The sequence below is a fragment of the Natrix helvetica genome (genome assembly GCF_964273705.1).
Source record: "Natrix helvetica genome assembly, chromosome: 5".
In the NCBI taxonomy this organism is placed as follows: Eukaryota; Metazoa; Chordata; class Lepidosauria; order Squamata; family Natricidae; genus Natrix; species Natrix helvetica.
In genome coordinates, this window is record NC_138551.1 from 8249824 (window position 1) to 8277028 (window position 27205).

The window sequence follows — 27205 nt, forward strand, 5'->3', positions numbered from 1 at the left end:
GCTCTCGGCAGGCACCAGTATACCCGAACCGGGGCATACCGCCTGCAACCCACCATTGGCGTATATCCACCTGCTGCACGCAGGCCTCAATGAAGCCTTCAGACTTCTGGTTTGCGCGTTGGGCTGTTTTTCATCCTCCAGAGACTTTGGAGCCTTCATCCTGTTCCCCAAGGTCCTTCCCACACACTCTTACACCATGGGCATGGCTAGTTTGATGAAAAGAAGGACAAGGGGAGACAGGATAGCAGCCTTCCAATATCTCAGGAGTTGCCACAAAGAAGAGGGAGTCAAACTATTCTCCAAGGCACCTGAGGGTAGAACAAGAAGCAATGGGTGGAAACTAATCAAGGAGAGAAGCAACTTAGAACTGAGGAGAAATTTCCTGACAGTTCGAACAATTAACCAATGGAACAGAAGTTGCCTCCAGAAGTTGTGAATGCCCCAACACTGGAAGTCTTTAAGAAGATGTTGGATAGCCATTTGTCTGAAACGGTATAAGGTTTCCTGCCTAGGCAGGGGGTTGGACTAGAAGACCTCCAAGGTCCCTTCCAACTCTGTTATTCTATTCTATTCTGTTCTGTTCTGTTCTAATAGAACAGAACAGGATAGAATAGAATTTCTGTTCTGTTCTATTTTTCCTTTTTAATGCCCTGGGGCTCAGAAATAAACAGAAACCTCTGCTTGAAGAAGACAATTTTCCAGGGAAGCGTGCCAGGAAATGATTGAATTTTAAAATTGGAAAGGACCATGGATGCCAGCTCGTTTTCCCCAGCTTGAGATTCTGGGGCAGGCTGTCTGGGGGATGATAGTGCCAACCTCATAAAAGCCACAGGGTTCTCTGTACCACCATTTCTGAGACAGGAACTGCCTTGCACTGAATCTCCAAAGAAAGAAATTTGGCCACCAACCAACCCTTTCCCAACCCAGCCCATCACTGTGTCACCACCAGAGAGCAGGACAAGAAGTAACGGTTGAGTGATCATTAAAGAGAGGTCCAATCTAGAAGTAAGGAGAAATTTTCTGACAGGGAGAACAATTCATCGATGGAATAATTTGCCTCCTGGGGTTATGAGTGCTCCATCCTTGGAGGTTTTTAAGAAGAGATTGGACAGCTATTTATCTCAGATTTGTTTCCTGACTTGAGCAGGGGGTTGGACTAGAAGACCTCCAAGGTCCCCTTGAGCACTAGATCTGGAAACCCATAACAAGCCTACAGAGTCTCTTCCACATAGTTGTCTTTTTGCAACTGTATGAGCCATAGTCTAATCTAGATTGAAAGGGTTTCTCTCCCTCTCCTGCTCCCCACTCCATCCTCTTCCTCCTCCTGTTCTTCTTCTTCTCCCCCTCATCTCCTCCTCCTTCTCTTCTTCTACTTCTTCTCATTCCCATCCTCCTCCTTCTCCTCTTCCTCTCCTCCTCCTCTTCTCCTCTTCTTCTACTACTTCTTCTCATTCCCATCCTCCTCTCCTCTTCTTCTACTTCTTCTCATTCCCATCCTCCTCCTCCTCTTCTACTTCTTCTCATTCCCATCCTCCTCCTCCTCTCCTCCTCCTCTTCTTCTTCTTCTACGTCTTCTCATTCCCATCCTCCTCCTCTTCTCCCTTTCTTCTCCTCCTTTTCTTCTCCTCCTCCTCCTCCTTCCCCCCTCCTCCTCTTCCTCTTCCTCCTCTCACTTCCATCTCACATAGTTGGCACCTGGCAGGATCCTTTAGCCCCTTGCAAACAGAGTGCAAAGTGGTGGCAGCTCATCAACAGAACAATCCCATCAGCAGCTATTCCCAGGCCCGGCTCTTCAGCAGGAGCAAACTGGGGCCAGTTCCACATTTACTACCTCCCCCCACCCACCCACCCCCGAAAAACAATCAGCCACAAAAGAGGACCAAACTATGCAGATTTCTTTTGTTTTGCAGGGAAACTGTGTGCTAATGTCTGGGTAGAGCTGCCGATTTCTATGTAGGCTGATTTCTATGTAGAGATGCAAATTTGGAAAGAGTGGCTTCCATGCCTGGGAGGAAGGTGTGTGTCATTCTGGAGGTGATTAATGGATTAAATAGATGATCCCATCCCCAGGCCATTACATATCATTCCCCACCCCCTCTCGATTAGCTATTTCTCTGTTTGTTTTAAAGTTCTATCTATTCTCCAATGGTTTTAAACTAAGATGATTTAGATGGTTTAGACAGCATGGCAAATCTGCACAGCATACTAAAAAGCAGAGACATCACCCTGCCAACAAAAGTGCCTATAGTCAAGGCTGTGGTTTTCCCAGTTGCAATGGATGGCTGTGAAAACTGGACCATAAGGAAGACTAAGCGCCAAAGAATGGAGGCCTTTGAACTCTGGTGCTGGAGAAGACTCCTGCGAGTCCCTTGGACTGCAAGGCGATCCAACCGGTCAGTCCTGGAGGAGATCAACCCTGACTGCTCTTTAGAAGGCCTGAAAAGGAAACTCAAATACTTTGGCCACCTAATGAGAAGGAAGAAGAGCTGGAGAAGAGCCTCATGCTGGGAAAGATGGAGGGCAAAAGAAGAAGGGACGACAGAGAAGGAGGTGGCTGCATGGAGTCACCAAAGCAGTAGGTATGAGCTGGAATGGACTCCAGAGGTTGGTAGAGGACAGGAAGACCTGGAGGAATGTTGTCCATAGGGTTACGATGGGTTGGACAGGACTTCGCAATTAAGAACAACAAGATGATTTAGAACAGAATAGAATAGAATAGAACAGAATTCTTTATAGACCAAGTGTGATTGGACACATAAGGAATTTGTCTTTGGTGCATATGCTCTCAGTGTACATAAGGAGAATAAAATACATTCATCAAGAATAAATGATACAACACTTAGTGATAGTCAGAGTTAATAATAAGGTATCAAATCATACTAGGATTAGAACAACTAAGACGATTAAAGGCCTGGAGATTAAAATATATCAGGAATGGTTTAAGGATTTGGGGTTGGCTAGAAAAGGAAGACTGGGGGGACGTGATAGCAGTACTCCAGTATTTGAGGGGCTGCCACGAAGACGAGGGGGGTCCACCAATTTTCCAAAGTGCCAGAAGGCAAGACAAGAAACAATGGATGGAAACTAATCAAAGAGTAAGGTGACCAACTTTTTTACAATGAAAAGGAGGACAAAACACGTTCTATTGTCCAAAATAGAGAACTTATCAACCTAGAACTAAATGTCCTAACTAAACAGTCAGTGGAATAATGTGCCCCCAGAAGTTGTAGGTGCTTCATCACTGGAGGTTTTTAGGAAGAGACTGGACAGCCACTTTTTTGAAATGGTCCAGGGTCTCATGCTTCAGCAAGGGGTTGGACTAGAAGACCTCCAAGGCCCCTTCCAGCTCTATTCTGTTCCGATTCTAAACTTTGATAATATTGTTTTATCAGATTGTAAGTCGTGTGACAGTGAGGTCACAGCATAGAAATTTAATAAACAAACAAGCAAATAAATAAGGTGTGCTTTAGACCAGGGGTCTCCAACCTTGGCAACTTTAAGACTTGTGGACTTCAACTCCCAGAATTCCCCAGCCAGGAAGAGGAATCATATTGCATCAGAGTGGAATGTATTGTTTATTTATGACTTTTGGTCTCATCTCCACATTCCTTCTCTCCTCTAAAAGACTATTTAGGCAGTTACTTGAGGCTAAATAATGCAAGCATTTCCCCCCCCCTTTTTTTTTTCCCCAGAAGGAAGATACCCAGAAATATTTTGAAGCATTAAATATGGACACATTGGAGGCACTGCCAATATTTATGGGGAAGTGATGGAGTTAGTGCCACCCAGATGGAGAACATGGCTTTGCCAAAGAAGCATTGCTATTTTTTATACTCTTTTTTTCCAGCAAAAGTTCCACTGTTTGGGTTGGTGGTAATGCTGCAAAACCGGACGGAGAACTGAACAGAAAAACTCTCTTGCCTGTCCAAATTTTGTCTCTAAAGTTTTGCCTCTAAAGTGAACAGAAGCTTGATTTGCACGCATACACAAACACACACACACACACACCAGCATCATCAAAAGGGGAGCTTCAGATCCAGATAGATCTCTATGTCAGTGTCTAAAGTAGAAGAATGTGGGTTGGACAGCATCACCACCAGATGGATTCGTAACTGGCTGACCAACCGCACTCAACGTGTAGTCCTCAATGGAACTGCATCTTCATGGAGGGAAGTATGCAGTGGAGTACCCCAAGGCTCTGTTTTAGGCCCAGGACTCTTCAACATCTTCATCAATGATTTGGAGGAGGGAATAAATGGGGAACTCATCAAATTTGCAGATGACATCAAGCTGGCAGGAATAGCCAACACTCCAGAAGACAGGCTTAAGATACAGAAGGATCTTGACAAACTTGAACATTGGGCACTATCTAATAAAATGAAATTCAATGGTGAAAAGAGTAAGGTTCTACATTTAGGCAACAAAAACGGAATGCACAGGTACAGTATAGATGATAACTTGCTCAGTAGTAGTAACTGAAAGGGATCTTGGAGTCCTAGTGGACAACCGTTTAAATATGGTTTAAATATGGCAGTGTGCAGCAGCTGCCAAAAAAGCCAACACAGTTCTAGGCTGCATCAACAGAGGGAGAGAATCAAGATCACGTGAAGTGTTAATACCACTTTATAATGCCTTGGTAAGGCCACACTTGGAATACTGCATTCAGTTTTGGTCACCATGATGTAAAAAAGATGTGGAGACTCTAGAAAGAGTGCAGAGAAGAGCAACAAAGAGGATTAGGGGACTGGAGACTAAAACATATGAAGAACGGTTGCAGGAACTGGGTATGTCTAGTTTAATGAAAAGAAGGACTAGGGGAGAATGATAGCAGTCTTCCAATATCTCAGGGGTTGCCACAAAGAAGAGGGAGTCAAACTATTCTCCAAAGCACCTGAGGGCAGAACAAGAAGCAATGGGTGGAAACTAATCAAGGAGAGAAGCAACTTAGAACTGAGGAGAAATTTCCTGACAGTGAGAACAATTAATCAGTGGAACAGCTTGCCTCCAGAAGTTGTGAATGCCCCAACACTGGAAGTCTTTAAGAAGATGTTGGATAGTCATTTGTCTGAAATGGTATAAGGTTTCCTGCCTAGGCAGGGGGTTGGACTACAAGACCTCCAAGGTCCCTTCCAACTCTGCTATTGTATTGTATTGTATAGTGTCTCTTAACCTCAGCAATTCTAAGATTGTGTGGACTTCCACTGCCAGCATTCCCCAGTCAACACTTGGGGAAATAGAAAATAATAAAAAATAATAGCAGAGTTGGAAGGGACCTTGGAGGTCTTCTAGTCCAACCCCCTGCTCAGGTAGGAAAGCCTGCACCACTTCAGACAAATGGTTATCCAACATCATCTTAAAAACTTCCAGTGTTGGAGCATTCACAACTTCTGGAAGCAAGTTGTTCTACTGATTAATTGTTCTGTCAGGATGAATTTCCACCCATTGCTTCTTGTCCTGCCTTCAAGTGCTTTGGAGAATAGCTTGACTCCCTCTTCTTTGTGGCAACCCCTGAGATATTGGAAGACTGCTATCATGTCTCCCCTAGTCCTTCTTTCTATTAAACTAGACGTCCCCAGTTCCTGCAACCGTTCTTCATATGTTATAGTCTCCAGTCCCCTAATCCTCCTTGTTGCTCTTCTCTGCACTCTTCCTAGAATAGAAAAAATAGAAATAATAGACCATGTGGAAAATGGGAAGAACTTGTAGCTTGCCACTCCTTCTAGCAATTCTGGGAAACTCAGCTAGTTCTCTTTTGAATATAGAAGCTAGCTTTGAAACTCTTTGCAATACCGAAGCAGAGGGCTTCCATGCTGGGAGGGAAAGGTGAGTGAAAAACCTCTGTCTTGGTCAATGGCCTGGTTTCTTCTCCCAGGTCAAACAGAGAACAAATTGTCCACTTCCAACTTGGAGTAGCCAGGGCCGCCAGTAGGATTATTAAGTGCTGGAACAAGACTAGTATGCCCCCCCCCCTCACCTCCACATGGACACCATCATTCGATAATGTCACGATTATACATTTACAATGTGCAGCGTTTTTGAGCTCCAGGTTTTTGAGTTGACGTTTTGTCACCCTTCCTCAACTGAAATGAAGTACAAAATAGATTCCTAAATGAAATGCAACTACTGGTCTTGCAAACTTAAGTAAATAAGTAATGAACTTAAAAGGGAAGAAATGACATAAATAACTGTTCTCTGGGTTTTGCTACACACATAAAGTATAGACTTTGAAGTCTAGATCCAATATTGTTTTTCTTTTTAAAAATTGGATTTTGTAAAAAATTTTAAAAACATCCCCCCTTCATGGGCCCCCTTTGAGCTCCGTGGGCCCCGGAACAATGTAGTAGCTGCACCCCCCTCTCCTCAGGCTTGGGAGCAGCAACAGAAACCAGCAATATCCTGTAGCTGCAGGAGGAGAATCAGGGGGCCTCCTAGTCATTGAGGTATTACCCATGCCAGGTCTGGCTCAACCACCATCCTGGGAGTGGATGTGGAAATCTGGAAATCACAGCATAACAGAGCTGGAAGGGACCTTGGAGGTCTTCTAGTCCAACCCCCTGCTCAGGCAGGAGACCCTAAACCATTTCAGACAAGTGACTGTCTAGTCTCTTCTTAAAAACCTCCAGTGACGAAGCACCCACAACTTCTGGAGGCAAATTATTCCACAGACTTGTTTAGTCAGGACATTTCTCCTTAGTTCTAGGTTGGTTAGTTCTCTTTGATTAGTTTCCATCCATTGTTTCTTGTCTTGCCTTTCTGGCGCTTTGGAAAATCGGTTGTCCAATCCTGTCTTAAAAACCTCCAGCGTTAAGACGTTAATTGTTCTAGCTGTCAGGAAGTCTCTTCTTCATCCTAGGTTGGTTTGAGATAAAGGACCCAAAGGTGCTTTTGTCAAGAGGCAACTGGACTTTCTGATTTTGCTTTGAAGACGTTTCCCTTCTCCTCCAAGAAGCTTCTTCAGCTCTGACTAGAAGAAGAATCTTCTTGGATGAGAAACCAAACGTCTTCAAAAGGAAAAAACAAACAAGCAAGAAAGTCCAATTCCCTTTTGGAAAAAAAAAGCACCTTTGGGACAACCATGACCTGGATGATGGAGAATTTCCATAGACATTTGAGATCAGAAATTTTTGGTCATAATCTTCGTATCAGGCCTTGCAGCCATCTTTTCTTTTGGATTTTTGACCTGCCACACTTTCTGTCATTCCACATGCATTTTCTATTCTATTGTACGGAGTGAGATGCGATGTAGACCTCCAAGGTTCCTTCCAGGGCTACTCTGATTGATTGTAGTCCACTTACCATACCATCTTGAAAGATGGTGCCCTGTTGTATAGGATGTTCGAAAAGGACCGTCCCATCTGGCTCCAAGAAACGGACACGGATTGGTTGGCTCAGCCTAGACAAGAAAAAGAGAGTATGTGAGTCAAATTTATCTCTCCAGCAACAGAAATATTCTTTTTGGGGGGAGTTTCCTGAAATGGTTCTCAACGTCAACAAGGACTTCCAGGTGTTGAAGTTGTCAGGCCAGCAGCCATCTTTCCTTTGGGATCTTTGACCTGCCACACTTTCTATTATTCTACTATACATTTTTTATTGTGGGAAAATGGGAAGGGGGATCGTACGGAGTTGGATGATGTGTAGCCATAACAATATTCTTTCTAGAAAGCCAAGGTCATCCTTTGTCTCTGCACTTCTGCACCTGACCGGAACTGGATGGGTGGAACTGCCAGCATGGCAGTGGAAGATTGGATCATGGGATGGACTTGTGGGTGTGGGGGCAAGATCCTGAACTTTCAACTGGGTGGGGAAAACCGGGAAACTTTCAAATTCGGGTTTTCCCAGATGTGCCAACATGGCTCTCTTAATAAATTGGAACTTTGAGCAATACTTTGCCTCGGACTCTGATTTACTTTTGGATGCTATTTGGAACGTTGACACTTTGGTCATAATCTTTGGTCATGTCATTTAACTGCTAGTTCATGTTCATGAACTTTTGTTTTCAATTGCCTTCTTATCTGTCCCACATCTCCAACATCTGCTTGCAGGAGCCTTCTCGCCATCACTTTCATTTTGCTTTGCATTTTGGGCTACCGCCCTGGAGCACAGATCAGGAGAGTGCCGCTGAAGCTAAAGAGAAGCCCATCAGCTCCTCATTAACTGCTAATAGCTGCAGGCCACGCTGTTGTTAAAGGACAGTGTTAGGAACCAACCAATAGAGAACTTGACCCTCTCTGGCCCTCTGGTTAATCTTCCTTGGTTGCACTTGAGGTCTCTTCTTGGAGGGATGAAGGCGAGGCACAGGAAATGGTCTTGATAAAGGAGAGTATTTGTAGTTTGGGATTGACGGAGGGGGTCCTTGGTTTTCTCTGAGGTTGGTTGTTTTCTTGCAGACGTTTCATGACCCAAATTAAGCAACATTATCAGTGTTAGGAGCGAGTGGGATTTGCTCACGTTATATTCTACCAGCACTTCAGATGTTACCTAATTTGGGTCACCAAAAGATCTGGATTCTAATTGCTGTGCATCTATTTGATGGTGGACAGTGGGAAATTCTGGTATCCATCATACTTGTAGTCAATCAATCAATCAGAATAGAGCTGGAAGGGACCTTAGAAGTCTTCTAGTCCAGCCCTCTGCTCAAGCAGGAGACCCTATACCGTTTCAATCAAGTGGCTGTTCAGTCTCTTCTTAAAAACCTCCAGTGATGAAGCATTCACGACTTCTGAAGCCAACTTCTGTTCCTCTGATTAATTGTCCTAACTGTTAGGAAGTTTCTCCTTAATTCCAGGTTGCTTCTCTCCTTGATTAGTTTCCATCCTTTGTTTCTTGTCTTGCCTTCTGTTGCTGGCTGGGGAATTCTGGGAGTTGAAGTCCACTAGTCTTAAAGTTCCCAAGTTTGGACACCCCTGCTCTAGACTAAGACAAATCCAGTAACCGTTCTTCATATGTTTTAATCTCCAGGCCTTTAATCATCAGTTGCTCTTCTTTGCACTTTTTCCTCAAAAGAAGCATAGTCATATGTTTCTTTTTTGCAAATCAGCTCAACTTCGCCTCTCAAGGCTAGGACATGGGTAACATGGGGTGGTAAGGAGACCACCCACAAATAAAGACCCAAAATCATAAACAGCCTGTTGCCAATGCCAAGGAATAAGGATCAAGATTAATGTAGCAACACATCCAGAGCCTTAAGAGATTAACAGAATTGGAAGGGACCTTGCAGGTCATCTAGTCCAACCCTCCGCCCAAGCAGGAGACCCTACACCATTTCTGATAGATGTCAGTCCAGTCTCTTCTTGAAAGCTTCCAGTGATGAAGCTCCCATGACTTCTGAAGGCAACTTCTGTTTGCATTGGTTGATTGTTCTCGCTTGCCGTGTATATGTAGAATATATTCAGTCTTCAAGATATATGTAACTACACTACAACGGGAAGATCTTTTGGATCCCTTCCTATTCAAAAGGATCCAATATTAATAGAGGATATTTGTAGCTCAGGGTTGGAATGAGGGGTCCTTGGTTCTCTCTGAGTTTGCTTGTTTTCTGGCAGACGTTTCATCACCCAAACTAGGTAATATCATCAATGTTGGTATGGAGTGGGATTTGCTCTCATTTTATACTCTTTTTTTAAAAAAAAATATTTTTTTTTATTATTTAGATATAAATATATTGAATACCGTGTGATTGTCCTGGCATTTCACTTGCCATGAAAACCAAAGGGGAAACAAATAACGTCCACCTCGTGCTCCTAACCATTGATAGAATCTGTTCCATGTGTCATAATATTCAGTCTCTCCTTTGTCTTTTATTTTTAGCGCTAGTCTATCCATTTCTGCACAGACTAATATCTTCCTAATATCTTCCTTCCTCCTCTGAAGGGGTGTGTCACTCTTCTACTGCGGCACCTACAACATTCTTGTTGTGGTTATGATGTGTAGTATTAGGTATATTGCAGTGGTGGGTTTCAAATTTTTTAGAACCTCTTCTGTAAGCGTGGCCTGCTTTGTGGGAGTGGCTTGCCAGCCATGTGACCGTGTGGGAGTGGATTGCCGGCCATGTGACCGAGCGGGCATGGCCAACTTGTAAAATGTGGTGAAACTCACTTAACAACGCTCTTGCTTAGCAACCAAAATGTTGGCTCAGAAACTCTGGCATTTGAAGCACGCAAGTCTTAAAGCTGTCAAGTTACAAGACCCTTGCACCCCTAACCCTTTAGAGAAAAAAAACCCCCAGGGGTGTTCAAACTTGACAGCTTTAAGACTTGTGGACTTCAACTCCCAGAATTCCTCCTCCAGTCATGTTGGCTCAGGAACTCTGGCATCGAAGTATGCAAGTCTTAAAGCTGTCAAGTTACAAGACCCTTGCACTCCTAATCCTTTAGAAAAAAATCCAGGGATGTTCAAACTTGACAGCTTTAAGACTTGTGGACTTCAACTCCCAGAATTCCTCCTCTCGCTCTTCATCTTGATGATGTGAGGACAGGTGGGGGGAAGGAGCTGGAACCGGTTCTAAACGGCACTGTAGATTTGTGGAACCTCTTCTATAGAAGAGGTTAGAACTGGCAGGAACCCACCCCTGGTATATTGTCCCTTTATCATAGCCATCTGACATAATGCCTAATGGAAGTAATTCTGGCTTGAACCCTGTACGTTGTCTAACCATTTTTTTCTAACCACATATGAATTTGCATCCAAAATTTCCTTGCTTTTTTTTTTTACAGGTCCACCACATGTGGTAGTATGTGCCTGGTATTTGTTTACATTCCCAACAGTTTGGGGACACAAGGCTAAACCTTTTAGCCAATCTTGCCTGGAGGAGATGTCACCTATAGAACATGCTCTATAGGTGGCTCTCGCTTTATATTCTACTAGCACTGATGATGTTACATAGTTTGGGTAAGGAAACATCTGCAAGGAAACAGCCAATTTCAGAGACCACCAAGGACCTCTCAGAAAAAAGCTCTCCCCTATTTTATCTCTCCAGCTACAAGCTACAAGGAGTTGACTCCCAGGTCTCTGAATGTGTGAAAACCTGAATCCAGCTAAGCACCCAGCCTGCTGGTTCTTTGATAGATAGCTTTTCATCTCTATGTAGTTTCTCCGCTTCTTGGAAGCAGGGCGGTGTAGAGCTGTTGTAAAAAACGCATCAAATAACTGCATCAAATAAACACTGGAGACAGAAGATCAGAGAGGAGTTGAAATAAAGTGAGCAATCTGTTGGCTCTTAGATCTTGGCAAGAGGATCTTAGATCACTAGTAGAAAAATGCTATTAATGTTCTGGTCGGTTTTAGTTCAGCTCTGCCTTATTCCCAAAGGGGATTTTTTTTTGGGGGGGGGGGGGGAGTGTGTTTGTATATGCGTAGATGACATCAGCTGCCATTTCTCTTTTGTCCATCGTCCATCTCTTTTCCTTTCCACGGGAAATCTACCAAGAGAAGTTGGACTCCAAGCGATTTTTTGGTGCTGCCTGGAGAGAAAGGAAAAACAAACTTCCTTCAGCAAAAAAAAAAAAAAAAAGTATTAAATCATAGCTGAAGAAGCTTCTTGGATGAGAAGCAAAACGTCTTCAAAGGAAAAAAAAAACCAGGAGGTCCATTTGCCTCTTCAAAAAAGCACCTTTGAGATATTAAATCACAGTATAAAATCATAATATAACATAGAAATGCAAGGAAATGCACAAGTAGTTCTTTGTTTAGAACAGTTGACTTATTGACTGTTTAAAGTTACAACGACACTGAAAAAAGTGACTTTTCACACTTATGACTGTTGTAGCATCCTCGTGGTCACGCTATCAACATTCAGAAGCTTGCAAACTGACTCATATTTATGACGGTTGCAGTGTCCCAGGGGTCATGCGATCCCCCTTTGCGACCTTCTGACCAGCAAAGATTAAGGGGGAACCATATTCACTTAAGAACAGTGTTACTAACTGAACACCTGCAATGATTCACTTAGCCACTGTGGCCAGAAAAGTCATAAAACGGGGCAAAACTCACTTAACAAATGTCTCACCTAACAACTTACATTTGGGGCTCAGTTGTGGTTGTGAGTTGAGGACTACCTGTATAAGATAAATGGGGAAAGAAGAAAGAGAAGCATTACAATGCAATACAATACAATAGCAGAGATGGAAGGGACCTTGGAGGTCTTCTAGTCCAACCCCCTGCTTAGGCAGGAAACCCTACACCACTCCAGACAAATGGCTATCCAACATCTTCTTAAAGACTTCCAGTGTTGGGGCATTCACAACTTCTGGAGGCAAGCTGTCCCACTGATTAATTGTTCTCACTGTCAGGAAATTTCTCCTCAGTTCTAAGTTGTTTCTCTCCTTGGTTAGTTTCCCTCCATTGCTTGTCACCCTGCCTTCAGGTGCTTTGGAGAATAGCTTGACTCCCTCTTCTTTGGGGCAGCCCTTGAGATATCAGAACGCTGCTATCCTGTCTCCCCTGGTCCTTCTTTTCATTAAACTAGACCTACACAGTTCCTGCAACTGTTCTTCATATGTTTAGTCTCCAGTCCCCTAATCCTCTTTGTTGCTCTTCTCTGCACTCTTTCTAGAGTCTCCACATCTTTTCTACATCGTGGTGACCAAAACTGAATGCAGTATTCCAAGTGTGGCCTTACCAAGGCATTATAAAGTGGTTTTAACCTTTCATGTGATCTTGATTCTCTCCCTCTGTTGATGCAGCCTAGAACTGTGTTGGCTTTTTTGGAAGCTGCTGCTCACGGCTGGCTCATTATTTCCATTTTTTTTCAGTGCAAAAAAATACAAAGTAGAATTGCAGTTTGAAGTATACCAACTTATCTTAGGAGCCGTTTCTACAATAAATTAGCTAAACTCAAAGTCATTTTTTTTCTTGTCTCCAGAAAAAAAAAAATCTGGGTAGTATCAAACCTGGATTATCTAAAGCCAAATCGATTAATTATTATTTTTTCTAATTAAACCAGTCCATTTTGCCATCTCTTGGCAGTGCCATCTCTTTTTCTCTCCATTCTTCCCTGGGGAGGCTAGAGAGGGATTTCCCCCCCCCATTTCTGTCCGGGGGAGGGGAGGAGGGAGCTTCCAATGATGGCCAGATGTAGGTGAATCTCAAAAATCGGTTTGCTTGCATTCTCATGCAGACTGCTCCTCTTTGTGTGCATGTGTGTGTATCTCTATATCTGGTAAAAGACGGAATAGCCAGGAAGAGGAGTAAACGACTGCCAGAGACATCACCCTGCCAACTAAAGCGCATATAGTCAAGGCTATGGTTTTCTCAGTTGCAATGGATGGCTGTGAAGGTTGGACCATAAGGAAGGTTGAGCGCCAAAGAATGGAGGCTTTTGAACTCTGGTGCTGGAGAAGACTCCTGCGAGTCCTTTGGACTGCAAGGGGATCAAACTGGTCGGTCCTAGAGGAGATCAACCCTGACTGCTCTTTAGAAGGCCAGATCCTGAAGATGAAACTCAAATACTTTGGCCACCTAATGAGAAGGAAGAAGGACTCCCTGGAGAAGAGCTTCATGCTGGGAAAGACTGAGGGCCAAAGAAGAAGGGGACGACAGAGAATGAGGTGGCTGGATGGAGTCACCAAAGCAGTCAGGCATGAGATTAAATGGACTCCAGAGGATGGGAGAGGTCAGGAAGTCCTGGAGGAACATTGTCCATGAGGGTCACGATTTTGCAACTAACAACAAATGCTTATTTGGTGCTTATCACTACATTAAGGTTGAGATTGTTGCAATGAATAGAACCCATCAAGCCTGTTTTTCTCCAATGTGGATTGATTCCTTCCCTCTGCCTGGGGGCCTCCTGAATCAGCCAAGGACTTGAAACCTTGATTTTGACACCTCCAGTTAAATTGGGGGTATAAATCCCCCCCCCAGATCATTAGCAGCTGTCTTTGCTTTTCTCCGCAGGAGCTGTGGTGCCAATTAGTAGCCAATCAAGGGCTGCCAACTTTTGGGATGGGAGAGACAGCTGGACCTTAATTGCAGTTTGAGAGGCTGGCATTAACAGGTGATAAGATGTGAAAAGATGTGATTTATTTTCTGATTTTCAGAAAATGGTAGGGGGTGGGTAGGAGTTAAGAATATCTTTTTTTAAGGTCTTTTAGTCTGTGAAAACCATGGGGGGAGGAAGTAATAATAATGACAGCCTGACAAAGAGTTGGAGGGAACCTTTGAGGTCTTCTAGTTCAACCCCCTGTCTCAGGAGATCTTATACCATTTCAGATAATACAATAATGGCCAAAATTGCAGAAACCTTTGGGGAAAAGTGTGCAGTATTTTTGAGGTTTGATGGCTAATAACACCGTTTTTTGGGGGGAGTAGAACTATAAAATTATATATCAATGGAAAGATAATTTAATCAAGAATATAATGCAATAACGTTTACGAAAGATTTGCTGTTAGAATAGTAGTTATAAAAAAGAAAAGTGAAACACATAGTAAAAACGAGATATACAAAAATGATCCCCATGTCAGTTAGTACTTAGTTGGGTCACCTTTAGCATGAATTACGGCCTTCCGGTGGAGTGAACCAAGTCTTTCTGTTCTGCAGCTGTTATAATGTGAAACCAAGATTGAATGATTGCTTCTATTAACTGGGTTTTATTGCTGGCTATATTTGGCTATAACTTTTCATAGAATACAGATAATTGAACAAACGTTGTTGCATTATATTCCTGATTAAATTATATTTCCATTTATATATCTTATGGTACTACTCCAAAAACAAAGTTATTAGCCGTTAAACCTCAAAAATACGTTTTCCCCAAAAGGTTTCCACAATTTTGGCCACTACTGTTTAAACAATATTAAATTTATTCTATGCTTTAGTTGTGTTTAACTGCCATTTTCAGAAAATGGCAAGAGATTAGGAACTAGGACTATTTCCTTTCCTTTTCTTTTTCTTTTAGTTTGAAAACCATGAAGGGTGGGGAGGAAAACAGTGATTAAATTTATTCTATGCTTTAGTTGTGTTTAACTGCCATTTTCAGAAAATGGCAAGAGATTAGGAACTAGGACTATTTCCTTTCCTTTTCTTTTTCTTTTAGTTTGAAAACCATGAAGGGTGGGGAGGAGAACAGTGATATGAGCCATATTAAATGTATTCTATGTTTTATTCCTTTATAATTGTCATTTTCAGAAAATGGCAAGAAAGTAAGAGCTAAGAACTTCTTCTTCTTCTTCTTCTTCTTCTTCTTCTTCTTCTTCTTCTTCTTCTTCTTCTTCTTCTTCTTCTTCTTCTTCTTCTTCTTCTTCCTCCTCCTCCTCCTCCTCCTCCTCCTCCTCCTCCTCCTCCTCCTCCTCCTCCTCCTCCTCCTCCTCCTCCTCTTCATTTTAGGTCTCAGCTTTCCAAGATCAATCAAAACTACCAAAGAGGCTGGCTGAGGGATTCTGGGAGTTGGAATCCACACGTTTTATAGTTGCTGAAATTGAGAGAGACACAGTTTTGGAAGATGGACTGTGCCAAATTTATAACGCCTTAGTATAGCCACACCTAAGAATGCTGCATCCAGTTTTGGCAACCATATTATAAAAAAAAGAAGTTGAGACTATGGAAAGAGTGCAGAAAAGAGCAACAAAGATGATTAGGGGGTTGGAGGTTAAAATAGATGGAGAACAGGAACTGGGTATGTCGAGTTTAATAAAAAGAAGGACTAGGAGATTACATGATAGCAGTCTTCCAATATCTCAGGGGTTGCCACAAAGAAGAGGGAGTCAAACTATTCTCCAAAGCACCTGAGGGTAGAACAAGAAGCAATGGGTGGAAACTAACCAAGGAGAGAAGCAACTTAGAACCGAGGAGAAATTTCCTGACAGTGAGAACAATTAATCAGTGGAACAGAAGTTGCCTCCAGAAGTTGTGGGTGCTCCAACTTTGGAAGTTTTTCGGGAGAAACCGGACAGCTATTTCTCTGAAATAGGATATCCTATTTCAGATAAGCAGGGGATTGGACTCAGGGGTGAGTTCCGGCAGGCACTACTGCCGGTTCGCTTGGGTGCACGCTTTGCGCTCTGCGCTTGTGTGCATGCTTCACCCGCAGGCACAGTGCAATTAAAATTGTTCTGCGCATGCACAGAACTGAAAAACAATCGGGGAACTGGTTCGGGGGTGTGGCAGGCTGGGATCGCTGCCAGTTCCAGCCAAACTACTACTGGCCAAACCGGTCCGAACTGGTAGAAATCCACCACCAGTGGTGGATTTCTACCAGTTCGGACCGGTTTGGCCGGTAGTGGTTTGTAAACTTAAACACTCAAAGAGCCATTTGGACCCGTCTCCTACAGAAAAGAAAATACCGGGAGTCACAAAGGTCCTAACCAGAAGCCCCCTGTTCAATTCTGGAGCTGACCGGAAGTTCAGTTCCCCCACCATAGAGTCTCCTCCCAGCGCGGTGTACTTTTCCCTCTACCTGTCATAACCGAAAGTCCGATCAATTGTGGAGACAACTGGAAAACCCTCTCCTTGCCATAGAGTCTTCTCCTGGCGCACTGTGCTTCTCCCCCCCCCCCCCACCGGAAGCTCCTCTCAAAATTGTGGCGCCGACCGGTGACGGAGCCGCAGCAGAGGGAGGAAAGAGCCACATGCGGCTCCGGAGCCGCAGTTTGCTGACCCCCTGGACTAGAAGACCTCCAAGGTCCCTTCCAACTCTGTTATTCTGTTAAATTGCTTCGATCCACCAGAAGATCCTAGGAATCAATGAGATTGGGGAACGTTTACAATTTGAATCACAGCCGGAGGATTAAAGAAAAGAGAATGAGAAATGATGAAAGGAAAGAGCGCTTGCCTCCATTTTTCGCGAAAATCGCTGTTCACAAATTGGAGCTTAATTTATTCAAGATTACTTTTCAATTTGAAAGGAAAATGCCCCTCATTTAAGCTACTTCCACTGGAGTTCCCCCCCTCCTTGAAAAACAACGTTCCTTTGCTGCCCTCTGCTGGCGTCCTGTGATACTGCAATCAGATTAAACATAAATTTGCTCCCTTGCCATGTAAGAGCAGGCTACGGGTAGTCCTCGATTTACGACCATGATTGGGATTTTTAACTCCCTTTCTTTGCTAAGATGATGCAGTTGCTAAGTGAGTCATGCCCGATTTTACAATCTTTTCTCCCACGGTCGTCCAGTGAATCATGTCAATAAGCGAATCTGGTTTATCAAAAGGCAGCTCGGAAGCTTACAAATAGGGATTAAATGATCCTGGGATCCTGAAACAGGTAGTCCTCGATTTACGACCACAATGGAGCCCATAATTTCTATCGCTAAGCAAGACAGTCGCTAAGTGAATTTTGCCCCATTTTACGAGCTTTCTTGCCACTCCGGTTAAGCAAATTGCTGCCATTGTTCAGTTAGTGATGTTGTTAAGTGAATCTGGCTTCCCATTGACTTTGTCAGAAAGTCACAAAAGGGGATCACCTGACCCCGAGGTGCTGCAAACGGTCGTAAATGTGAGACTGTGTGGAAATGGCTAGGTTAACATTAACATTAACGTTAAAGGATAAAGAAGATACAGAATATTTTTTAAGATAGGGTTTGTTTTGCCAATGGTTAAATAACAGAGGTAGAAATTAGAAGTTGGAAGAATATCAATAGAATAAAATTGAATAGAATAGAAGTAACAAGAGAATATCAATAGAATAGAATAGAAATAATGAAAATATCAATAGAATAGAATAGAATAAAAATAAGAGAATATCAATAGAACAGAATAAGAATAGAATAGGAATAGGAATAGGGATGGGATGGGATAGAATAGAATAGAAATAATGAGAATATCAATAGAAGAGAATATCAATAGAATAGAATAGAAATAATGAAAATATCAATAGAATAGAATAGAATAAAAATAAGAGAATATCAATAGAACAGAATAAGAATAGAATAGGAATAGGAATAGGGATGGGATGGGATAGAATAGAATAGAAATAATGAGAATATCAATAGAAGAGAATATCAATAGAATAGAATAGAAATAACAAGATTTTATAAATAGAATAGAATAGAATAGAATAGGAATAGAAATAGGAATAAAAATAGGGATGGGATGGGATGGGATAGAATAGAATAGAAATAACGAGAATATCAATAGAATAGGAACAGGATAGGGATGGGATGGGATGGGATGGAATAGAACAGAACAGAACAGAACAGAACAGAACAGAATTCTTTATTCGCCAAGTGTGATTAGACACATAAGGAATTTGTCTTTGGTGCAGATGCTCTCAGTGTACATAAAAAGAAAAGATATATTTGTCTCGTATTATAAGGCACAACACTTAATGATAGTCACAGGGTACAAATAAGCAATCAAATCATACTAGGAAACAATCAATATAAATTGTAGTGATGCAAGTAATAAAGTTATAGTTCTACAGTCATAAGTGGGAGGAGATAGGTGATAGGAACAATGAGAAGATTACTAGTAATATTAATTATATACAAGTAAATAATATTATCCTTACAATTATTATGAAGTAAATTGACCCAGACAAATACACTGTTTATTAAGCACTTATGCATGTTAAAGAAAAAGGTATAAATAAAATTTATAAAATAAAAATAAATGTGAGCCAGCTGCATCCTAATTTTGATCCCATGACCATAAGGATGTTGCACTGATTGTAAGCCCGAAAAACGATCATAGGTCATTTTTTCACTGCCGTCGTATCTTCAAGTGTTCACTAAACAGATGGTTGTAAGTGAAGGACATACCTATATGAAACTCTTCCCTATCTGCTGGACCCAGATTGAGGAAAACTGGCCATTGGCCCAAATAGATTTGGCAGTTTTTAAAGCGCCACTAGACTTTTCCCTACTTTGCAGTAGCCAACTGTCAGTTATCTGTCTAGAGCAGTGTTTCTCAATCTTGGCAACTTTAAGACCTGTGGACTTCAACTTCCAGAATTCCCCAGCCAGCATGGCTGGCTGGGGAATTCTGGGAGTTGAAGTCCTCAGGTCTTAAAGTTGCTAAATTTGAGAAACACTGGTCTAGAGAGACCAGGGGTCTCCAACCTTGGCAACTTTAAGACTTGTGGACTTCAACTCCCAAAATTCTGGTAGTTAAAGTCCACAAGTCTTTAAGTTGCCAAGGTTGGAGACCCCTACTCTGGCTGGTCTATTTCTATTTCCCCAAGTGCTGACTGAGGAATTCTGGGAGTTGAAGTCCACAAGTCTTAAAGTTGCTCCTGGTCTAGACACTGTTTGGTCTTAATTTCCAGACAACTTCACAGGAATGAAGCCTTTAACTAGCTTCCTGCAGCTGGAAAGTTGATTTCCAGCCAAAATTCTTGGCTTGCTCGGAAATTCCCCTTGTAGCTTTTACTATCACCGGGAAAGTAATCTCACATGATCCAGAGGGACTCTAGCAGGCGCCCAGCTGCATGCGTGAGCTACAGCAGCTTCTGGGTCCCGGGGCCAAGTTGGTTGACCTTCCTTATCCTTAACTGTCTCTTCTTACTCCCTTGTATCTCAATTTCCTCTCCATTCCTCTCCCGGTGCAGGAGTGACATCAAATCTTCTGGCTATCCCCTGATTTTACCTCAGATCTTCCAATGATCAGTGAAGTCTCAGAGCAGGACTGAGATGGGTAGTTTGCTAGAGATAGTCAGCTGCACAGAAGGAGCTTGAGATGTCTGTAGAGATTCTCAGTTATCCAGGTCATGGTTGTCCCAAAGGTGGTTTTTCATGAGGCAACGGGACTTTCTTTCTCCAAGTAGCTGAGGACATAGATAAACCTCCAAGTGGCCTCAACGACTCTCTAAAAAGGATGCAAAGGTCCAGCTGTCTGCAAGGATTTTCTGCATAAATCCTTTCATTCCCCACTGTCCTGAAGAAGCTTCTTATGATGAGAAGTGAAATGTCTTCAAAAGAAAAACAAGAAAATCCAGTTTCCTCCCGAAAAAACCCCCTTTGGGACAACATATGGCCTGGATGACTGAGAATCTCTAAAGGCTTTTAGCTATACAATTTGGGATGAAGACCCTTTGAATGGTGTGGGAGTAGGAATGGATTTCCAGAGGAATAACTGCAGACTACAGGAACCAGGAACAACCGGGGTGAAAAATGAAAACAAAACAAGAAAGTCCAGTTGCTACCTGAAAAAGCATCTTTGGGACCCTAAAATTTGCTTTAAGCCACTTTTCGTTTTTTTTTTTTGGTTCCAGACACTCTGGATTTGGTAGATCCCAATGAGAGGCAGCAAAGTCAAGATCCAGCTCTGGGGACATCCATCAGTGACACCCATGTCCCATAGGACTAGGGGGACAGTGCCAAGCACCCCAAATCTATCTGTCATTCTCCAGGGATCCAGGGCTGCATGGGGTACCTCAAAGAACTGGGTATGTCTAGTTTAATGAAAAGAAGGACCAGGGGAGACATGAGAGCAGTCTTCCAATATCTCAGGGGTTGCCACCAAGAAGAGGGAGTCAAACTATTCTCCAAAGCACCTGAGGGTGGAACAAGAAGCAATGGGTGGAAACTAATCAAGGAGAGAAGCAACTTAGAACTGAGGAGAAATTTCCTGACAGTTAGAACAATTAATCAGTGGAACAGCTTGCCTCCAGAAGTTGTGAATGCCCCAACACTGGAAGTCTTTAAGAAGATGTTGTCTGAAGTGGCGTAGGCTTTCCTGGCTAGGCAGGGGGTTGGACTAGAAGACCTCCAAGGTCGCTTTCAACTCTGTTATTCTTTTTTTATTCTATTCTATTTCCCCAAGTGTTGACTGGGGAATGCTGGGAGTTGAAATCCACACAATCTTAGAATTGCTGAGGTTAAGAGACACTGACATAGAGATCTGTCAGGATCTAAGCTCGTCTTTTTCCTAAACACGGTGCTGGCCTGTGTGAAGACCAGTTATGTCACTTTTTCCCCCAATGGCATTGCAGCTGTGAACGGTCACTAAACAAATAGTTGGTTGTTGAGGACTACCTGTGGTAAGCCTTCTCTAGAAAGAGTGCAGAGAAGAGCAACCAAGAGGATTAGGGAACTGGAGGCTAAAACATATGAAGAACGGTTGCAGGAATTGGGTAGGTCTAGTTTAATGAAAAGAAGGATTAGGGGAGACATGATAGCAGTCTTCCAATATCTCAGGGGCTGCCCCAAAGAAGAGGGAGTCAAACTATTCTCCAAGGCACCTGAAGGTAGAACAAGAAGCAATGGGTGGAAACTAATCAAGGAGAGAAGCAACTTAGAACTGAGGAGAAATTTCCTGACAGTTAGAACAGTTAATCAGTGGAACAGCTTGCCTCCAGAAGTTGTGAATACCCCAACACTGGAAGTTTTAAGAAGATGTTGGATAACCATTTATCTGAAATGGTGTAGGGTTTCCTGCCTATGCAGGGGGTTGGACTAGAAGACCTCCAAGGTCCGTTCCAACTCTGTTATTCTAAATAATCATGGTCTAAATGTTTATGGAGATTCTCAGCCATCTCATGGTTGTCTCAAAGGTGATTCTTTCAAGAGGCAAGTGGACTTTCTGGTTGCTGTTATTGTTGTTTTGAAGACGTTTTGCTTCTCTTCCAGGAAACTTCTTCAGCTCCGACTGGATTCCATTCCCCACCATCCAGTCAGAGCTGAAGAAGCTTCTTAGATGAGAAGTGAAACGTCTTCAAAGAAAAAAAAAACAAGAAAGCCCAGTTGGAACTACTTGCCTCCAGAACTTGTGAATGCTCCAACGCTGGAAGTTTTAAAGAAGATGCTGGATATCCATTTGTCTGAAACGGTATAGGGTTTCCTGCCTAGGCAGGGGATTGGACTAGAAGACCTCCAAGGTCCCTTTCAACCCCTTTATTTTATATTCTAATAAAGCCTTGAGGCTGGAACGTGTTTGCAAGATCCCTGCGGATGGCTTCTCGTGCCTCAGTCCGTTGCCTGTGCTGCCTTTCCTCCATCAGCTCTGAGCCAAGACGGAAATATCGGGAAGTGAGAAGTTTTCCTGACGGCCTGCCGTGTTCTCTTCTCTAGTGCCTTGGCCCAGAGGTCAGCACCACCAGTAGCAGAAACACAACAGGAAGCGACGCAACCCTGACTTGGAAAGCTGGAATTGCGCAGCAGAGAGCCCTGGCAAGAGAAGACAGCAACCTCTGGGGCTCTCCCCTCTGTGCGGCACTGCGGGCTTGCTGGGGTTGCGTGGCCAAGCCGTCTTCAATGGACGCCGGGCAGGAGCTGGAGAAGAGCAGCTGTTGTCCCCCAGCGGAGCGAGGAAGCGACCCAATGGACAGTGGGGCATGGAGTTGAACCGTGAGTGCCAGCCTGGCAGGAGAGAGCAGGGCAGGGCACCCCAAAGTGCAGGGATCCTTGGTGCAGGCATTTCGCTGGCGCTGATGATGTTACTTAGTTTAAACCACCAAAGTTCAGAAGGCACCAAGGATCCCTCATTTTCAACCCCGGGTTACAAATATTCTCCCTGATTGACACTAAAATGAATTAGGGAAGGACAGGAGCCCAAATAGAAGGGCTGGGATGGGCTCTTTCTTGAAAAAGTAGCATGCAAGGGGGAAAGCACTCTGCACATGAGCTGAGGCTAGAGGGCAACAACCCAGGACGAGGTCTGGGGAAGAACTAACCCCATCCCCCACCCCCCAGACCGAATGTTAACTCTTTAAAGCAGGGGTGTCCAAACTTGGGAACTTTAAGACTTGTGGACTTCAACTCCCAGAATTCCCCCAGCTGGCCAGCTGGGGAATTCTGGGAGTTGAAGTCCACAAGACTTAAAGTTCCCAAGTTTGGACACCCCTGCTTTATAGGAAGTTTCCAAATGGGGAGGGATTCTATCTAGAAGTTAAGATATTTAGGTTTGGGGTTCGAATTCGGAATCTGCAATTCAGCTGACCCCAAAGATGGGATCCTGTTAATAAGCCACCTCAGCTGGGGATGATGGAGGTTGAAGTCCAACTGTTTTGCCTGGGTTTCTGGGGAGGTTGGTCGAAAAACATCAAGATGGAGGCCTCAATACTCTACAAGTCCTCAATTTACGACCACAATTGAATTTCTGTTGCTAAGCGAGACAGAATTTTGCCCCATTTTACGACCTTTCCTGACACGGATGTTAAGGGAATCGTTGCCAGTGTTAAATTAATAACGCGGTCATTAAGTGAATCTGGCTTCCTCATTGTCAGAAGGTCGCAAAGGGCGATCTCACCTGACCCAGGGACACTGCAACCGTCATAAATACAAACCATTTGACAACCGTCTGAACGCTGATCACGTGACCACGGTGAGGCGCCAACAGTCGTAAGTGTGAAAACTGGCCATAAGTCACTTTTTTCAGTGCCGTTGCAACTTCAAAGGTCACTAAACAAATGGTTGTAAGTCGAGGACTTCCTGTATTAGAAGCTTTTTCTGTTTCCTTGCATGCAGAGAAACCACCGGTAGAGCCTTGATTGTGTTGTAGTGGCCGCCATCTTGACTTTTTTGACCACTCCCTGATCGATTGAGGGCATTTTTGCAGCCTTGCCTCCCAAACGACAGTATCCATTATCCCAGGCTGAGGGGACAGCCAGGAGGGTGGCAAAACTGGAAACAAACTGTCTTTTGGGTTGGAAACTAGATGCATCTGACTTAGCAATGAGCAAAATTAAGACTGGACGTTTGAAGTTCTACATTTAGGCAAGAAAAATGAAATGCACAGGTACAGTATAGGTGGTACCTTGCTCAGTAGTAGTAACTGTGAAAGGGATCTTGGAGTCCTAGTGGACAACCATTTAAATAGGAGCCAGCAGTGTGCAGCAGCTGCCCAAAAAGCCAACACAGTTCTAGGCTGCATCAACAGAGGGAGAGAATCAAGATCACGTGAAGTGTTAATACCACTTTATAATGCCTTGGTAAGGCCACACGTGGAATACTGCATTCAGTTTTGGTCGCCACGATGTAGAAAAGATGTGGAGACTCTGGAAAGAGTGCAGAGAAGAGCAACAAAGAGGATTAGGGGACTGGAGACTAAAACATATGAAGAACGGTTGCAGGAACTGGGTATGTTTAGCTTAAGAGAAAGAAGGACTAGGGGAGACATGATAGCAGTGTTCCAATATCTCAGGGGCTGCCACAAAGAAGAGGGAGTCAAGCTATTTTCCAAGGCACCTGAGGGTAGAAGAAGAAGCAATGGGTGGAAACTAATCAAGGAGAGAAGCAACTTAGAACTGAGGAGAAACTTCCTGACAGTGAGAACAATTAATCAGTGGAACAGCTTGCCTCCAGAAGTTGTGAATGCTCCAACACTGGAAGTCTTTAAGAAGATGCTGGATAGCCATTTGTCTGAAACGGTATTGGGGTTTCCTGCCTATGCAGGGGGTTGGACTAGAAGACCTCCAAGGTCCTTCCAACTCTGCTATTGTATTTGTATAAGTGCACAGACTGAATTCCTGCAATGCGTGTGTGACGCCCCCGTGCCCCCCGCCCACCGCATGCACATGCAACCCCCCCTGTGTGAGCCCCACCCCCACACATGTGCACACGATCCCCTGTGCTCCCCTGCTATCCGCATATGCGCCCATTACCCCTCACCCATTTTTTAGCTTCCAGGTTGGTGCAGGAGGCTTTCCAGGCCCAAAACGGAGCAGGGTGTGTGTGTGAGCATGTTACCGGTTCAGGCGAAGTGGTATTTCCGACGATCAGCTGTGACACACGATTTATATTAGCCAGAAAGCAGGATTTCCCGCTTTCTAGCTAATCTAAATCACGTGGCAGAGCAGATTCCCCCTCCCCTCGCTGTTCTATTCATCTTTTAGGTGTGCTGGGTAGCAGGCTCCGCACACCCGCCCGGATGTCAATGCGCCTATTTTTGCCGCCCTGCGCATGCACGGAAAGTCCTGCTCATGTGCGGTGGTGGGCGTGGGCGCTCACATTTGCGAACCGATAGTGAAGGTAAGTAGATTTCATCCTTGGTTTGCACCTGTACATGTTAGCTACTTGTGGATTGGGCGAGCATTTCCGTTTTGTGAGAGTGCGCCCACCCTCAAACTCTAGACGGAAGATAGTTAGTGAGTCCTTCTCTGCTCTATCTCCTTGGTCTCCTCCAGGGCTGCTGGTCTTCGTTGTATTCCTGTTCCAGGTGAGACTCTCCGGGATGCGGCCCACGGAGCTCGTATGTGACAGGCGACTGATTCAGAAATACGTGGCTGAAGCTGTGGACATGGAGGAAACGTTGGTGAGAAAGCACCTACTGGTCTGTCCAAGCGCACTGAACTAGTTTCTCCTTCTTAACCTATTTCAAATGGGGGGCAGAATAACAGAGTTGGAAGGGACCTCGGAGGTCTTCTAGTCCAACCCCCTGCTTAAGTAGGAGATCCTATACTAGGGGTGTCAAACTCAAGGCCCGTGGGCCGGATCCAGCCCACAGGGTGCTTAAATCTAGCCTGCAGGGCAGTGGTGGGTTCTGGATCTTGTTGCAACCCGTACGGTGCAATGAGGCCGGGCGTCCCCCCAGATGAACACATGCAGTGGTAGCACACACATGCAGTGGGCGCATACCTACTTACCGCCTGCGACACCTCCACGATGCTCCAGGTGCTCGGCGGAGTGACGCGCAGGCAACGTATGCTCTGTGCGCATGCAAAGAAGCCCCCAAAACCTCAAATACCGGTATGGAACGCGGGCAGGTGGGCCCTCTGGAGCACCATATGGGAACGGTATCTGGTGCTCCTGGCAGGCACCAGTACGCCTGTACCGGGGCGTACCAGTCGTAACCCACCACTGCTATGTGGGTGCCCTGGAAACAGCGAAGGACCAGCTTGCAGTGCCTCTGACAGCAAAATAGGGGCATAGGAGGGCATGTGCAGTTTCACTGACAGCGGGCTATAGGAGACCATCACGGCCGAAAACAGAGCCTCAATGAGTGACATTGAGCTGGCCACGCCCACCCTGGCCACATCCCCCACCCCTCCCGAGGTCAAACACAACCCTGATGTAGCCCTCAATTAATTTGACACCCCTGCCCTAATACCATTCTGGACAAATGGTTGTCCAATCTGTTCTTAAAAACCTCCAGTGATGGAGCACCAGTGGTGAGTTTCAAATTTTTTTAGAACCTCTTCTGTAGGTGTGGCCTGCTTTGTGGGAGTGGCTTGCCAGCCATGTGACCGGGTGGGAGTGGCTTGCCAGCTATGTGACCGGTGGGAGTGGCCAACTTGTAAAATGTGGTGAAACTCACTTAACAACGCTCTTGCTTAGCAACCAAAATGTTGGCTCAGAAACTCTGGCATTTGAAGCACACAAGTCTTAAAGCTGTCAAGTTACAAGACCTTTGCACCCCTAACCCTTTAGGAAAAAAACCCCAGGGTTGTTCAAATGTGACAGCTTTAAGACTTGTGGACTTCAACTCCCAGAATTCCTCCTCCAGGCATGTTGGCTCAGGAACCCTGGCATCGAAGTGTGCAAGTCTTAAAGCTGTCAAGTTACAAGACCCTTGCACTCTTAACCCTTTAGAAAAAAAAACCAAGGGTATTCAAACTTGACAGCTTTAAGACTTGTGGACTTCAACTCCCAGAATTCCTCCTCCAGCCATGTTGGCTCAGGAACTATGGCATTGAAGTGTGCAAGTCTTAAAGCTGTCAAGTTACAAGACCCTTGCACCCCTAACCCTTTAGGAAAAAAAAACCCAGGGGTGTTCAAACTTGACAGCTTGAAGACTTGTGGACTTCAACTCCCAGAATTCCTCCTCTCGCTCTTCATCTTGATGATATGCGAACGGGCGGGGGCAGGGAGCTGGAACCGGTTCTAAACGGCACTGTAGATTTGTGGAACCTCTTCTATAGAAAAGGTTAGAACTGGCAGGACCCCACCCCTGTGGAGCACCCACAACTTCTGGAAGCAAGTCACTCCACTGATTAATTGTTGTCGCTGTCAGGAAATTCCTCCTTAGTTTCCAACTGTTATTTCTTGTCTTGCCTTCGTGTTCCTTGGAGAATACTATATTTTTCATAGTATAAGACGCTCCGAAATATAACACGCACCTAACTTTTGGGGAGGAAACAAGGGGGAAAAAACTGCTTCTGCCTCCCAGCAATTTGCCTCCTTGCAACAAACAGCAAACAGTACAGACAATATACACTGTTTGCAGTGTTACATTTCAGACTATACTTGTGCAGATGTTCTTAAAATTGACGTGCTTTCTGGAAGGATAGTTATTCTCTGCTATTTAAAAGAAGATACAATAGCCCTGGGCCTCTTCAGATCAAACATGTTTTAAAAAGCTTCTTCATTTTGTTAAGCTGTCTAGAACAATAATAAAATAGTC

General features: G+C 44.2%; 1 protein-coding gene across 1 annotated transcript in view; it reads left to right on the plus strand.

The window, feature by feature from the left end:
* The window catches only part of THPO (thrombopoietin), a gene marked incomplete at its 5' end in the record, with an annotated part of 53192 nt that overhangs the window by 14539 nt on the left and 11448 nt on the right, over nucleotides 1-27205 (plus strand). The window contains 2 exons of the mRNA XM_081956302.1: nucleotides 22010-22212; nucleotides 24990-25117. Of these exons, the coding sequence (XP_081812428.1) occupies nucleotides 22010-22212; nucleotides 24990-25117 (331 nt within the window). The remainder of the gene's footprint in view (nucleotides 1-22009; nucleotides 22213-24989; nucleotides 25118-27205) is intronic.